Source organism: Trachinotus anak, unplaced genomic scaffold, assembly GCF_046630095.1.
Source record: "Trachinotus anak isolate AG129_WGS33_773 ecotype Australia unplaced genomic scaffold, CSIRO_AGI_Tana_v1 ptg000024l, whole genome shotgun sequence".
In the NCBI taxonomy this organism is placed as follows: domain Eukaryota; kingdom Metazoa; phylum Chordata; class Actinopteri; order Carangiformes; family Carangidae; genus Trachinotus; species Trachinotus anak.
Genome location: NW_027273875.1, coordinates 11349889 through 11364683, shown reverse-complemented (window position 1 = coordinate 11364683; position 14795 = coordinate 11349889). Strand labels below are relative to the sequence as shown.

Below are 14795 nucleotides of genomic sequence, written 5' to 3'. Positions count from 1 at the left end.
TCAGACACATTATCAGACTGTCTGTTGGTCAGCAGCAGTTTTATCTCATCTGGTCACATGTTTCCATCACAGAGGATCTGCTGTGTGTGTTTTACCAACACCTGTGCCGTGTGACCATCAAACACCCGACCTCAGATGAAAAGGGGGGGGGTTGACTCAAAGTTCACTGAGCAGCGCTGCGCCTGAGAAATAAGAACTATTGATCTGACTACTCATCCAGTTACTCAGACCATTTCTCACTGGGAAAGCTGGACCTATTTTTAGCAGTTGTCATCAAATGTGGCTTTTCATATGAGGTCAGGCCACAGCCACAAGCTGTTAGACTGAGCCTAACCAGGACAGCAACAGAGTGAGCAATGTTTATAATGTAATTAATCTTCTATCGAAATGCTGAGCGGGCTGAAATGACGCTTCATCCCCCTAGACTAGAGTTTGAAGGCTGGGACCAGTCCACCTGCTGGTAAGAGTTTTAGCATTAGCTATCTGGCATGCTGGCACACAAACATGATGATTACACGGGCAAATCTCTAATCCCACTGGGCTTAATGGGCTCCTTAAACTGGATATTAGGGGGGCAGCTAAGCCAGGTGATTGTCAGCATGTGGCTCCATGGACACAGGGGACACAGATGGGAACACAGCACCAAACAATGCATAAACAAATGCACATGCATAAAAACAAGGCGGGCTATATAAATACACACATGTATGAATCCAATGAGTGCTTTGCTTCATTGTTTCCATGCCCTCTATGACAGTGACTTGACAGTGAGATGACAGCTGGGTGAATGGTGTGTCTGCAAACACAGTAATGTGCCACTACAGTCTAACACCTCAGTGATGGCTGAAAAAACCAAGATGACTGCTGAACCTGAGGGCATAGACAGACCAATACTGCATCTGTGCAATATCATGAAAGGGAGTGGGCGCTTCCATCTCACTTTTAAATGAGAAAATGAGTGTGAGACTAAAATAAAACTGTCAGACAAAGATGCAGAGAAAAACAGGGTGTGAAAGTTAATGGAGCCTGCCTTGTATTTGAAAGAGGTCTCTGGCCTCTGATCCCTACCGGATAGCCTTCTGTTTTCTTCTGGCACCACTTCAGTAGAGCGTTTCTCTTAGATCCTCCATACTCCCGCGCCAGTGCAGCCAAGGGGTCCTTTCTTTCCACACTGTCACCAGGGAAGCACAAACCGCAGACACAGAGAGAGAGAGAGGGACAGTTAGAGCGTGTCATCATCATCAGTATGAGAAGCGTAGTGCTTGATTAACCTGTAAAACTGTTATCTGCACATACAAGCTGCAAAGCACATGGGCATAAGTGAAGCTTCTGTTAGTCTCACAGTTTAAGACCGTGTCCTGTTAGTTGAGATTTTTCCATATAAAAATTCTTTGTGGGAAATAATTTCATCATGTCCAAAACCAGTTCAGAAGTGGTCCTGGTGTAAAAGCACATTCTCAGTTTCTCATAGGGCTGCTTCACTAATCTAAAAATGTAAATCCCTTCTCTTTTGTAAATACAGTTTTTTAGCTTGTGAGAGTTAAAAGGGTAACCAGTCCTGTTTACGCTCCAGAGGGAAAATAGCTAAAACGTAAACAACACCATAAACAGATGATAATGAGACCATTAAGTAAACCAATTAATGCTCAAACATTTCACACAACACAGCTGAAACATACTTGTCTTGAAATAACATACACAGTATGTAGCATTAATATTAACTCTGTACTATAGATTTAGAGACATAATGGCAAAACTACAGGATGATACTTTTTAACAGCCTACACAGCATGTACCATGATGAAGAAAATGAAAATACATTCTTGTAGTAAGTGATGATTTTTTCTTTTTAAACAATTCTTTGAAACTTCTTTATTTGTTTATCTAATTCACCAAATCCCAGAATTCATTACAAGATCAAAGCTTCTTTGCAGTTCAGCATATTTGTGTTAGAGTTCAGAGTTGAGATTAATCCGAGGTTGCTCAGGAGTGAAGCTCACTGTATATAACTCAGAGTGATCTTAAGTGTAGGATGCTTTAGCTCACTTCATGCGCTCAGATGTTTACATACGGTAGACCGACTGCACTAATGTACGATTAAAGGAGGAGAAAATAGGAATTAAATGCCTATCTACTGTATTGTTCAGAGGGTCTGCTCCCTGGGGTTTGTGCCGGAGCTGAGGCCATGGGAAGAGCACGAGACACGGTCATTGCTCTGAGCATGGTAAACATTTCACACGTCACCACGGCTGTGCTGTTAAATTCATTAGTCCTCTGTTTCATGCACCTTGAGGCCAGAGGCAGCTAGAACCTTGTCCAAACAATTATTGCAATGATACAGCAGCTATATCATAACACTAAAACCATACCAAACATGGCAACGCACTGCTGCAGAGAAGAGCAGGTCTGCCAAACAGTCACATACATTTACATTAATATGCAAGAGGACCTAAGAAAACAGATGCTGGAAAAATATCTTTGGCTGTGTGACCTTTTACAATTTATTTCTGTTGGTGGTACCTGTAATACTGTAACTAGAGATGGTGGAGAGGAGAGGGCTGAATAATGACATGATACTAGAGTTGAGGCTGGACAGACAGGTTTTTGAGTTTCCAGATAAGAGTATGAGTGGTACTTATTATTAATGTCAACAGTGCGGTGGTTGAAGCTCAGGGTGTTGCCCAGCGTGATGGCGAACTATTTGCTTGAGCCAACTTTGCTATGCGACTGTGAAATCTGACAGAAACCTGAACACTGAGTCATCTTCCTCAAATGTAACCTGTTACAGTCGGAGGTGTAGTTGTGTGTGAGTCTAACTAACTCAGTCCGTTTTCCTGCACACACCGCTCCTCTCTGTCTGAGTCAATAATGCCAGAAGTCAGAAGAGGAAAGCATATTTGTTTAACCTGTGACTCTCTTCCCATTCTGATAAGCAATCAGCCCATTTACTGTGTTGAAGCCACCTGTGTCACATCCACACTTTTGGCAATAAAGGCTGAGCAACTCCAAAGTCCAACATGTTAAAAGACTCACAAGTATAATAAGTAACAGTCACATTAACATCAAAACCTTCTCTCAATCATCTCAAGGGCAAACATCTATTTCACAAAAATACAGAACTGAAACAGTTTTTATTTTTCTAAATTATTATTTTAAAACAGTATAAGATTTTCAGAACAAATGTTTTGCTGTTTTCAAAGTAAGGGAGGGGGAAACGATTTTTCACCAGTTCCAAGGAAAAGTAAATTGTTAAACAAGTTGAATAATCTCACAGTGACTTGTCAGAAATAATTACTGGGTAATCCCACCTGAGCTTGCTGTTGCCTCGGTTGTAGCTGAAGGATGCTGTGCGGCTGCTGAGGGAGACGGGAGTTTTAATTACAGACTCCAGGGAAGGACTCTTCCTCATAAGGCTATTTGGTTTTAGGTCTTCCCCGCAGCCCGACAACTTATCTGGGGGATTGAAGTATGCAACATGGGAGTGAGGCAATGGAGAATGTGAAGAGTGAGTCAGAAACAGAGGGACCATATTTTTTAAAGCACGTTGACAAACGACACTGTATGATGCTTCACATATGAGTTCAGTCAGACTGTGAGAGTACAGGTAAGCTATAAACATTCAAGAACAGAATATGAAAAGAAACAGAACAAATGGAAATGGAAAGCAAATTCATATGTGTAAATGTGTAAGAAATGTCACTTTATAGTCCAGGGGTCCTGACTGTGAAGTCTTTAAAACGCTCAAACTGACCCTACCTGAGGCCCCTGTCTTGCCTGAACAAGTCTACACTGAAACATCTATCTGTGCAAAGATATTTGAAAAGTAATGATCAGAAAAGGCAGGCACTGAAATAAGAATCTGTTTGTTAGAAAAAAACAGAACTTTGATGTCTCAGTCAGTTCCTAAAGGAGGGAGCTCTAACACCTGCTGACAGTAGATTCAGACATTTTAAGAGCCATAAAATCAACTGTAGATGGATGTTTGCATAGAGCAGTTCCTGTTCAATCAACTTTCTGCGTAGACTAATGTTATTCGACGTATCAGCCTAATTTCTAAAAGCACTGACTCATAGCACTACTTTGGCTATCTGTCCACTGATGTAAAAGCAGTGTGCGAGGCCCTACAGTTGTTCCTGTGCGACTGCGAAATGAAATATGGATATACAGATAAATTAAAGACCATGACCTAAAACCATCTCTGTGTTACGTACCGTGAGGATGAGAGAATTCTCCCTGATTGATTCTTTTTTCCAGCATCTTTGATAGCGGCTTTATGTATGAGTGTCTCTGCAGGGACATAAAACAGAACGGGGATCTCATCATATCAGAGTCAAAAAACAATTTCACATGAAGGAAGTTTCTTTTATTTTGAAAGGAGAATGTCTCGGTGTGTACCTGGATGGGGGAGACAGCAGCAGCAGGTGCGGTACGTACAGGAATCCCACTCAGCGGGCTCCTCGGTGAGGAATGCATTTGAACTGTGTGACCTGGTCCATCTGAGAGACCAAATAACACACAGTGCTCATTGATTACTCTATCAAAAGACCCTCTAGTATCATTTTCTAGTAAATAATTAACACATTCATTCTGAGACTTAACAATGCTACAAAGAAGATAGGCCGTGTATGGCAGCGTCTCTTTGTTTAAATTACAGATGGGTACTGTTCCTCCGATACAAAAAAAAAAAAAAAAAAAAATTTAAAGCTGTTCTTAGCAGTGGTTGGCAGTGGAAGCAATGAAATGCGCTTAGAAAATGACTATATCATGTCTTCACTGTAGCCCAAGATAATACAAAGGGTAAAAAGAGACAATGAAGAAACTGTAGTAACAACAAGGCCTACAGTGCAGAGAGAGATGTAGGTTATCAAGCCTTTAATACTTTTTGAATACTGAAAGTTTTGTAGATTCACTATCAATGTGAAGTTGTCTTTTAATGAGATTCATAGTTGTTTCTTTTTTTCTCTGATCATACACTCAGTGTCCACTTTATATGTACTTGTACAGTTGAAAGCAATCCAATACAACTGTTCTGCCATGAAGTCGATGTTTATGATGCCTACAATGCTCAGTTTTTATTGGCACAGTCACGGAGGTGTTAAACGTTTCAGCAGTAAGTCATGATTGGTGTTGGTGCTGTACTGGACTGCATTTTATCATCCTGTGTTAATGGGAAGGACAAAACAATTAGAAACACCTGTCAATATAATGTACGTGACCTTTAACTATGACCTCAATCATAAACAGAAAATCAATTTTACACATTGTTGACGTCACAAAAAAACGAGCGCCACGAGCTTTGCATAGATAAATGTTATGGCAGAGCAGTTGCAGTAGATTGTGCAGGTGTATTTAGATAAAGTGGCCACTGAGTATATATATATTTTTTGAAGACATCTATCCATCAATTCATTAGCTCTGCCTGCTAATCCTAGAGAGTTGTAGTGGGCTGGAGCCAATCCCAAATGACACTTACAGTGGCTTTTACTTGTTTAATGTTCTGATACTGATGTCTGTATAAACACTAATGCATAGGTAAACTAAAAAAAAACGTGTTAACATGACAAAGTGAGCTACACTGTCAGGTCACTGGTGATGTTTAAAAGTGATTATAAATATTAATAATTAGAATATGCTTTATTATACAATACATACCAAACTTTCTCAATGGAATTAAATGAAAATGCTTCTTAATCAGCTGCAGATTTATCCAACACACACACATCAACTGATTCTACTGACAATCATCCTCCAACCTGCCTGAGGTCACTTCAGGCCACACAGTCCAGCACAACTGTGCAGGACTTTGCTCCAGAGAAAATGACTGATATCCACCAGCTGTTGTCCTCTATGGTTACACTGCTGTACTGCGACTTCCTGTAAGAGTTTGTATGTGTGTATGCGCGTGTGTCGAGGTGCTCGGTGCTCACTCTGTCCAACAGTATCAAAGGACTTAATGAGGGATTTGACAGTAGCTCCGGGCTCTGATTCGGCATCTCCGCTGGCGTCGGCGGGCGAGGTCGGGATCATAGAGATGCCACACCAGTGACGGCTGTTATCGGAGTCGGACACTCTCACCTCGTCACCTTGGGACCTGACAGACAAAATGAACATGGTTGCTGTGTAGAGACATACACAATACATACAAGAGACAGCTTGTGAACCTGTGAACCACGGATTGGACTTTCAAAACCTTCCCTTTACTACTTTTCTCACAAGATTACCTGCTGATTAGAATTAATGTTTTTAAAATAGCATATATTTGTACATATATTGAAAAGATCAAAAGATTGTGTGATCATAGTTTGATCTGAAGAGCTGTAAATAACTGATGAACTGTTGCAGATAGACAAATCTAAATTTGGAACACAAAAATCTGAGCGATCCAATTATCAGGACTTTTTCTACCCATTGGCCCTGGTGAACGTTGGACTATGGGCTACAGAGTAAAGGATGTGGAAAGTCTTTATCAGTGATGGATGAGGAATGAATAACAAGTGAGGAATTTCTGTCTTAAACTAAACTCACCTCCAGAGAATGTAGACAGAGAGAGAAAGATACACAACCACAGTTGGACTGGTGCAATTTTATTTATTCATTGTCCTAATGAACATCAGTCAAACAGACGTACAATACACTTTTTTTTGGAAACCAGTCACAAGTTCTTTCTGAGTCTTTCTTTGAAGAATAAATTAACAGCACATTCACTGTATTGATCGTTAAATGGCTTCACTACAGACAGAAAGTGACCCATCACACTGTTACCATCTAATCTTTTTCTCCATGTTGTTTTTGAACATATCCAAATGTTTACACCAGTACCTTATCATCTGGTAGAATAATATGGCTTTTAATAAAAAAAATGCACAAATTGAATATCTGTGATAAAAGTTGGACTTTAAGTAGAACCTGAGATCCCGAAACCAAATACCATCATATTACACCAACACAGAATATTCTGTCAGGGTTGGGCTCAAACGTGATAAAATAACCATGTGATAAGTGACATATCATATCAAAATGAGTGACATCACAGAGTTTGAGTATCTGATACATTAAAAAGTCTCTACATATATTTAGCATAGTGGATCTAGATTGATTGATAAGGAGGAAGTATCAGAGCCTTGAGTGACCTCTGAAATTCAGATAAGTGATATATGGTTAACTCTATAATCAACCACACATAGACTTTTCAGTCTATACAGTGAGGTCCAAAAGTCTGAGACCACTTGTAATTTGCCAGTAATGTTGCTGAAAGGTCGAATGATATAAATTAGTTCAACTCACGATTTGACATTTGTTTTAAGAATTAAAATAATAAGGAACCTGTAGCTCACACAGTCTTCTTGGTCTTTGAGTTAAAATGGACCGTCAGCCTTTCGGTTGGTTTAAGGAGTGAGAAATGACTGAGGTACAGCTGTCAGTGTTTGTGGCAGTACTAAAATCTGATGTTGGCAGTGCTCTGCCAGCATTACTAACCTCAACATTTCTCTGGTTATTTTATCTGGCACAAAGAAATAACTATACACATTACTGTGTACATCTAAGACAAACAGAGCAGAGGACACCAGCATATCCACGTGGAGGTTACCCGTTTGTGGTAATTGTGTGTTCTGTAGTGCCATCTAATGGCTAAATGTGACACTACAGTCACTCTTTATTCAACTACACAACTAAGAGCAAACATTAGTTTTAAAATAAAGTTGTCTTTGTTTTTACAGATTATAAATTTAATGTTTTAAACTAAACAAACAGAGGACAAAGTGAAACTAATTTGACTGATACAGAAATAGTAAGAAAAGAGACACCTAGTTTTTGAGTCATATTAATTCTGCTGTGTTGCTCTTGCCTTATAACATGGATTTCATGTCTTTGTTTGCAGAATGATGGGGATCTGAACTGTTTCAGATTTGTCACTGGTTTTACATCCTTCACTCTGTTTTTTTTTTGGAACAGGTCTTACACAGTTTCTATCCTCTCAACTCTCTAAAAAGGCACAAAGCAGCATTACACAGTATAAAAAGGAGTCTCTCAAACATATGGCATTTCTTCAACAGAAGTCGAGAAAATTACAAACATAAAAGAGTACATTCATTGAGAAATAAAAACACAGTATTAATCCTCAAAAGGTTCCAAAATGTAAAGAGAAAAATGGAAACCAGACTCTGTGTCATGAGACTCTGTTTGTGTGCTGCATCTTCACTGCTCACTGTGGCTTAGAAAGAGACTGGTTTACCACGTTACATTTTGAACGACACAGAAAGCCAATAAGTGCAACAATAACACTGTCTTCACTGGTGCTGAGGTGGACGGCACTTCTCTAGTGCCCCTCTACTGCCGTCTTGGTGTCAAAAGTGGCTCCGGTGCTTATTCTGAAAAGAAAAAAAGAAGGAAGATGAACTACTGTATAAAATAACTGTGTAAAGACTAAATATAAAATATTTACATGTGCATTGTATGTGTGCCGCATAACTATGGACCTTACATTTGTTCTTAACATTGTTGTTATGAAATGCAGACCTCTGGGCACTGTTGGACCATTAAAACTGCTCCATGCATACCTCATTGGATTAATAAGGTCACTCATAATGTCAAGTGGGACTAAATCACCCGGTGATGAAGACACTATGCCAATGTATCTGAAGCAGATGATGCATAGCATGAGTTTAATCCAGTCATGCCGTGCAGACCATCCTGCTATTTAACCAAAAAAGTTGGAGGGTTATTCATTCAAAGAACAGCAGGTGGCACCAGATACATCTACTGGAATGGCAGGTTTAAAGGACCAGGCAAAGCAAATCAAAAAAGTAAGACAGTCCTGAAGGTGCAGTCAGCCAGCATATGGAAAGACAGACAGAGTCAGACAGGCTGAAGCAACAACACAAAGCCAAACACAGATAGGGAGGTCAGTGAGCAGCAGCAGCACACAGGGCTGAGAGAGGGCTGACAGGGCAGGGAACTCACCTGGACTTTACATAGGGAGGCTTGTCAGAGGGACATCTTTGATAGAGTCATCACAGGGAGCTGCTGGAGGTGGGGAGCGGACGTAGCGTAACAGCTAATCTTGGGGAAAGTTTGCTGATTTAGCCATGGTCTAAAACCAGTGATATATTTTTAATGAACTATATTCACCAGAACTGCATGAAATCTGAACAAGACATATTTGGTTTTAAACCAAATATTATGATCTTTTACAAACTAAAACTGCTCTCATTAGATTTGTGAGGTGATATTGTATCAATAACAATGTTTCAAGTAGAAATTATATGGAGATCATTTGCTTGCTTACAGAATTACACCATGACTGGCCACACAGATAAACAGGGTGCTGTACAGTAGCAGATCTAGACTTTGCCACAGGTACAAGTATATTGACCCGGCATGATAATGAGAGACAACACTGTCAAAAACACCATGGCATTTGCACGCTCAAACACTTATATACAGTATACTCACACACAAACCAATGCCACGCGCTTTATAAATACATCAGTCACATTACTGCATGGCCACAGTGCAACGACACTACATGAAACCTCAAATAGCATGTTACATTGGTGTGGAACATTTTCACTGAAAAGTGCAGAGAGGACAGTGTTACACTGGCTTCAGTGTTGCACTGTGACATACGTCAATCAAAGCAGTATCTGTGTGTTGAGCAGATCTGCCCTCTTATATAATGACAATCTCCTCTGATAAATATACTGTAGTTTATCGTGAAGTATGAGGTTTGAATGTTACTACAGGGGAATGGTCAGTGTGGAAGAGGGAGACAGAGAGGGCAGCAGCTTAAAGGAGTAGAATACACAGAGGGAAATACCACAGGAGACTGCTCATTTACCAACAGAGTCTGCCAAAACCCAGGAAGCTAAACTCTGAAATACCAAAGATTTCATCTTGTGAAATACAATACATATGAAGGAAATGATGCTATCCTGCATTGATACCAGACAGGAACTTTAGAAACCTCTTAAGTAAGAGATTCTTGGGAATCAAAATGATAATATATTGTGGTTTGTAGTACATGTGTAAAACATGGCACTGAATGAGGATATGGCAAGACTCTGGCAGGTATCTCATCTCCACATTGTGTTGAGAGAGGAAGGAACTGCAGCCCGATGCTAAACGAGGGGAGCCCGGGGGGGGGTGGGGTTTGAGGGGGGAAATGGTGTAGTATGGTGGAAATGGTACCTGACTCCCTGCAGGGTCTCTAGGTCGGCAGAAAGCTTTGTGTTGCGATCCTGCTCCTCCTGCAGCTGCCTCCTGAGTGAACGTAGCTCCTGCTGAGCCTCCACCTTGATGTCATTGGCCACCACCACTGCCGTCTGGAGGTCCGCCTGGAAGCGGCGCCACTCCTCTTTTTCATCCTGAAGACACAAATGTATGGATGTATATTGTGCATGTAGACCCACATACAGGCAAATTCATACAGTCAGTAATCATCAGCTGACACAGGAAATGAATGTGAACCCTTTGGATTTAGTTAAATGTCAGCATTAAATAGTCCTTAAATGAAGTCTAACAATAAATAAATGAAATCAGATGAACAAATGATGCACAAACCATCGTTCTGTCTTGTGTATTTACTAAAGACACTGTTAAAGCATTCACAAAGAATTTAGGCAGGAAATTTTGTTGTGACTGTGACTGTTTTGCTCCATCACAATCCAAATTCTGTTTGCAACAGTATCAACTTTTTGAAATAGAGATCTGTGGAAGTAAAACATGATCCCAAACCAAATTTCAGAAAATTTTTAAAAGAACTGAAAAACTCTTCAGGCTAGAAAAACCATCTCTGAACCACAACAGACACTGAAAAAGAACTGAAGATATCTCTTGGTACTGAGGTAAAAATATGTAAGTCGATATTCAGTGTCGTAAAAGCAAAGATCAGATCACAGTTTTGTGGTTATGTAGCCACCACATTAAAGGCTTGTATTGGCTACTCTTTTCTACTGGGGCATCTCGACTTCTCTTGGGAGTTCATGTCTTTTAAACCTGAAATTAACAATTAGATTTTTACATTTTCTGCATCTAGTAAGACTTGGCTGTCCATCAATCAACAGCCGGAGAACACATGAGGAAATAAAAGGAGTTTCCAAACATCACTGGGCAACCACTACAGAAAATTAATATCAAGGACAGTGAAATCTGGGAAGATGGTCTGTGGTGCACTTGATAATCTCTGATATTAAAATAATAAGAAGAAAAACAACCACACAAAATTGATGTTCATAGAAGAATACCATGGAGAAAATTGGTGCCTGCCAAAACACACACACTGAACAGCCTACCTGCATGTTCCACAATGCTACTGGAACAATACTCGGTGGAAAGATTCCTCCAAGGTCGAATATTTTGGCAAATCGACAGGGAAAAACTGAGCGCTGGAACATCATCCTGACCTTAAAGTGATGCTCCACCTAAAATGTATTGTTTGTATTTCTAATTTATCCGTGTAGGGATGATGGATAGCTGTAAAACGGATGGTCACTTGCATTCAGTCAGTTGATTCAAATTAGTTATGGCTGAAAAAGGCATCAAAACTTCCACATCCATCTATATATATATATATATATATATATATATCCATATAGATCCTGTGTAGATCCTGCTAGTTGGAAGCACCTGGGTGCTGCTTCCACCCTGTAATATCTCTCTCTCTCTCTCTCTCTCTCTCTCTCTCTCTCTCTCTCTCTCTCTCAGCACATTTGTAATTTTGTGCTCATGCAGCCAACACCTCCTCACACTTCATACTCATACTCATGTCACCACAGGTGTTATAAAGGAGCTATACAGGTCTGACTGTTGAAGCTCTCTTACCTTCATCTGTCTGTTGAGGACTTTCAGTTGTCGCTCAGCTTCAGCTTTCTGCTCCTCCAGCTTTTTGGCAAAATCTGCAAAGACAAATTCAAGGTTTTTGAGAACCTCAACTCAACCTCTGCAGTAACAGTTACCTCTGGACAGTTTTAGATCTCTCATGTTTCTCATCACAATCATAATAATGGACCAATCTGCCCTGTTCATCAACAGTTTGTGGAAATACAGTAAAGTGTATCCAGCTACACAACATCTTGCCAACTGCTCATGAAGGTTATAATGTTCGGTAATGAAGGTTTTCATAATATTCTGTCCAACCCATAAATGAGAGAATACTAAATATTAAGAATATAGAAATCACTGACTGATTATATTTAATTGCATTGTGGCTCCACAGAGCCACAGAGAACCGGAGAGCCAGTGAAATGAACATACTCTCCATGTCCAGGACGGCTTGGTTGGTGTGACAGTTGACGGCCCTCTGCTGCTCCACCTGGTCCTCCAGTTCAAAGATGGTCTCCTTCAGCTCCTTCACCTGGTTCTCAGCCTGGATCCCAGCGTCCTCCAGGGAACTGACCTGGCTGCTGAGCTCCTCTTCCCTCCTATCAGCCCACTCCTGAACCTGCTGGCATTTGGCCTCCACCTATGTACATGCACATATTTGTGAGAATGCAGCAGGTTTAGAGCAGACATGGGTTAAAACAATGAGGCAGTGTTTCATGTGGCTGTCTATCACTGTTCTGATTAAATGGAGGCACCTTTGGTTGAAGAAAAGATCATTTCTATCTTCCAGACATGTTTGTGGTGCAGTGTTTCAGTTTGATCTTGATGGTGATCACTATATTTCCAAAGATTAGGTAAAGATGCTGTCCATGGGGCACCTCGGTGGCTCACCTGGTAGAGCGCGTACCATTAAGGCAGCGGCCCTGGGTCCGAATCCGACCCACGGCCCTTTGCTGCATGTCATCCCCTCCTTCTCCCTGACTTTCCTGTCACTCTCTCACTGACCTATCCAATAAAGCCAAAAAAATAACTTAAAAAAAAAAAGATGCTGTCCACAAAAATGTTTAATGAAAACGAGATTCTTGAGTCACTGAGGGCTGGATAATGAAAAAAAACATTTGTGAGTGTGTGTGAGGAAACCACTGACCAAAATGTAATTCAAGCTAGCTAAATTATGTCACAGTATTTACCTGATATGTTAGACTGTTTAGTCTGATGAAAACTAACTGTTACTTTTTATTTATAGACAAGCGATAAAAAAAGTAACCTTAGTCAGTCTAATTAACCTTAATACACTGCATGTTTTGCAATGTGAGAAACACTAATGCACAATAGTACATCAGCATTTCCCATATATAGGCTCCACTTGGGTGGCCTGCCCAGGTAGATTAAAACCCGCCCAGGTAGATAAAACCCATTTGGTTTCAATTTAGGTAAGTCTTACATTAGAAAGCCTTATTTTACTCTTTACAAACAAACTAATTCTGGGCCACACACCTGTCTAAGTTGAGTTGTGTGCCCTGCAGTAACTGAGTGGGGATTAAAGGCCTCTCTGTGTGCAGCTGCTTAGCTAGTGTCTACTGATAGCCTGCATGTGGGTTTCTTTTTTAGGGAACATTGGTAAATTGTACTGTCTAGCAAGAGTCTGCATGTGAGGCGTTTAGGGAACATTTGTAAATTGTACTAATAACCTGTGTTACACTCTCCACCTCTAAACTACATGAGTCTGAGCATGCACATTGGTCACACTGTAAACATTGTATTGTTGGTGCTCAAACAGTAATTTCTTTTTCACCCTAGCTTCCACATCTGTCACTTAAGTTTTTAAAATTCTGGTTTACAACTACGACAAAAGTCATATAGAAAGAGTAAATACAAGTGATAACTTATTAAAAGCAGTTATGCTGGAAACCACACAGTGCACACTGTCCACACAGCTATGTCTGACAATTACTGTTTGGCCATAGTGTAAACAGATGTCATGCAAGGACTCATGGAAATAAGAGTTCAATACTATGTGTCACTGTGTTATTTGCTCCAAGTGTTGAAGCTGAAGTCAGTGCTCCATAATGACTGCTGTCATCCTGAGGGATGACACAGTAAAGCAGATCTCTCTGAGCATAATATTCCTAAATAAGTAAATGATGTAGTTATGAGGACACTCTCCAGCTGACACCATGTGGATCTAATAGATTAAGAAGTTTGTGAGTGAAGTTATGGAGAGGCCTCACCCTCACACCCACATAGCAGAGGACAGGAGCATGACTCAGAGGGTCACCCACTGGTGAACCACCCTACAGTTGCCACCACTGTCATAGTCCAACAATGACGACATTACTAAGCTGATGGTGACACGCCTCACTTTGGGGCAACATGATCCAAAATGACCCCAAACCTACAACTGTGGTATTTGTGGGGAAAACCAAAGTGATTACTGAGAAACATATGATCACAGTGGAAACGAATTTGTGTGCTGTGGTGGTGAGGAAAAGTACCCAATACCAGCTGTGAACCCTGTTTAATGGTCATGTTCCAACCATTGTGGAAGATGTGTGTCCTCATAGTCACATTCAATAGGCAGTGATTGAGCCAAGAGTTATAAAAAAAATATCATTATCGCCCATTTGACTCACATTTTTTAACCAGTGATAAACCATTACCAGACAAATAACTAAGATTTTGGTTTCTTTCAGTGCTCTTCATAAAATGACTGCATTACAAGCAGAACATCTGAACAATAACCAATAAACTGTGTCTATAAGAGCGACCTTTCTTTGCTTTTTCATAATTGACAGTAAACGTGGATGGGGAGATTGTTCTTGAGGGAATTCCTGAAAGCTTTGTCAAACACAACACAACTAATGAGCTCACTGAGATAACAAAAGGTTTTTTGAACTTGTACACACACCACTTAGTACATCACAATGGAAGCAACCAAGTGGAAAATGTTTTGACCGTACAGAGACATTATCTAA

General features: G+C 40.4%; 1 protein-coding gene across 7 annotated transcripts in view; it reads right to left on the bottom strand.

Moving 5' to 3' along the window:
- The window catches only part of specc1 (sperm antigen with calponin homology and coiled-coil domains 1), a 73692-nt gene that overhangs the window by 19278 nt on the left and 39619 nt on the right, over positions 1–14795 (bottom strand). For 3 of the 7 annotated variants that reach the window (XM_071460691.1, XM_071460693.1, XM_071460695.1), the window contains 8 exons: positions 12253–12460; positions 11821–11894; positions 10189–10364; positions 5928–6091; positions 4396–4496; positions 4212–4287; positions 3309–3453; positions 1069–1171 (listed from right to left, as the gene is read on the bottom strand). In XM_071460691.1, coding sequence (XP_071316792.1) covers positions 1069–1171; positions 3309–3453; positions 4212–4287; positions 4396–4496; positions 5928–6091; positions 10189–10364; positions 11821–11894; positions 12253–12460 — 1047 coding nt within the window. Of the gene's footprint in view, positions 1–1068; positions 1172–3308; positions 3454–4211; positions 4288–4395; positions 4497–5927; positions 6092–6574; positions 8370–8961; positions 9056–10188; positions 10365–11820; positions 11895–12252; positions 12461–14795 lie in introns of those variants that run through there. The other 4 variants (XM_071460697.1, XM_071460698.1, XM_071460694.1 and 1 more) reach the window with 3 other exon arrangements.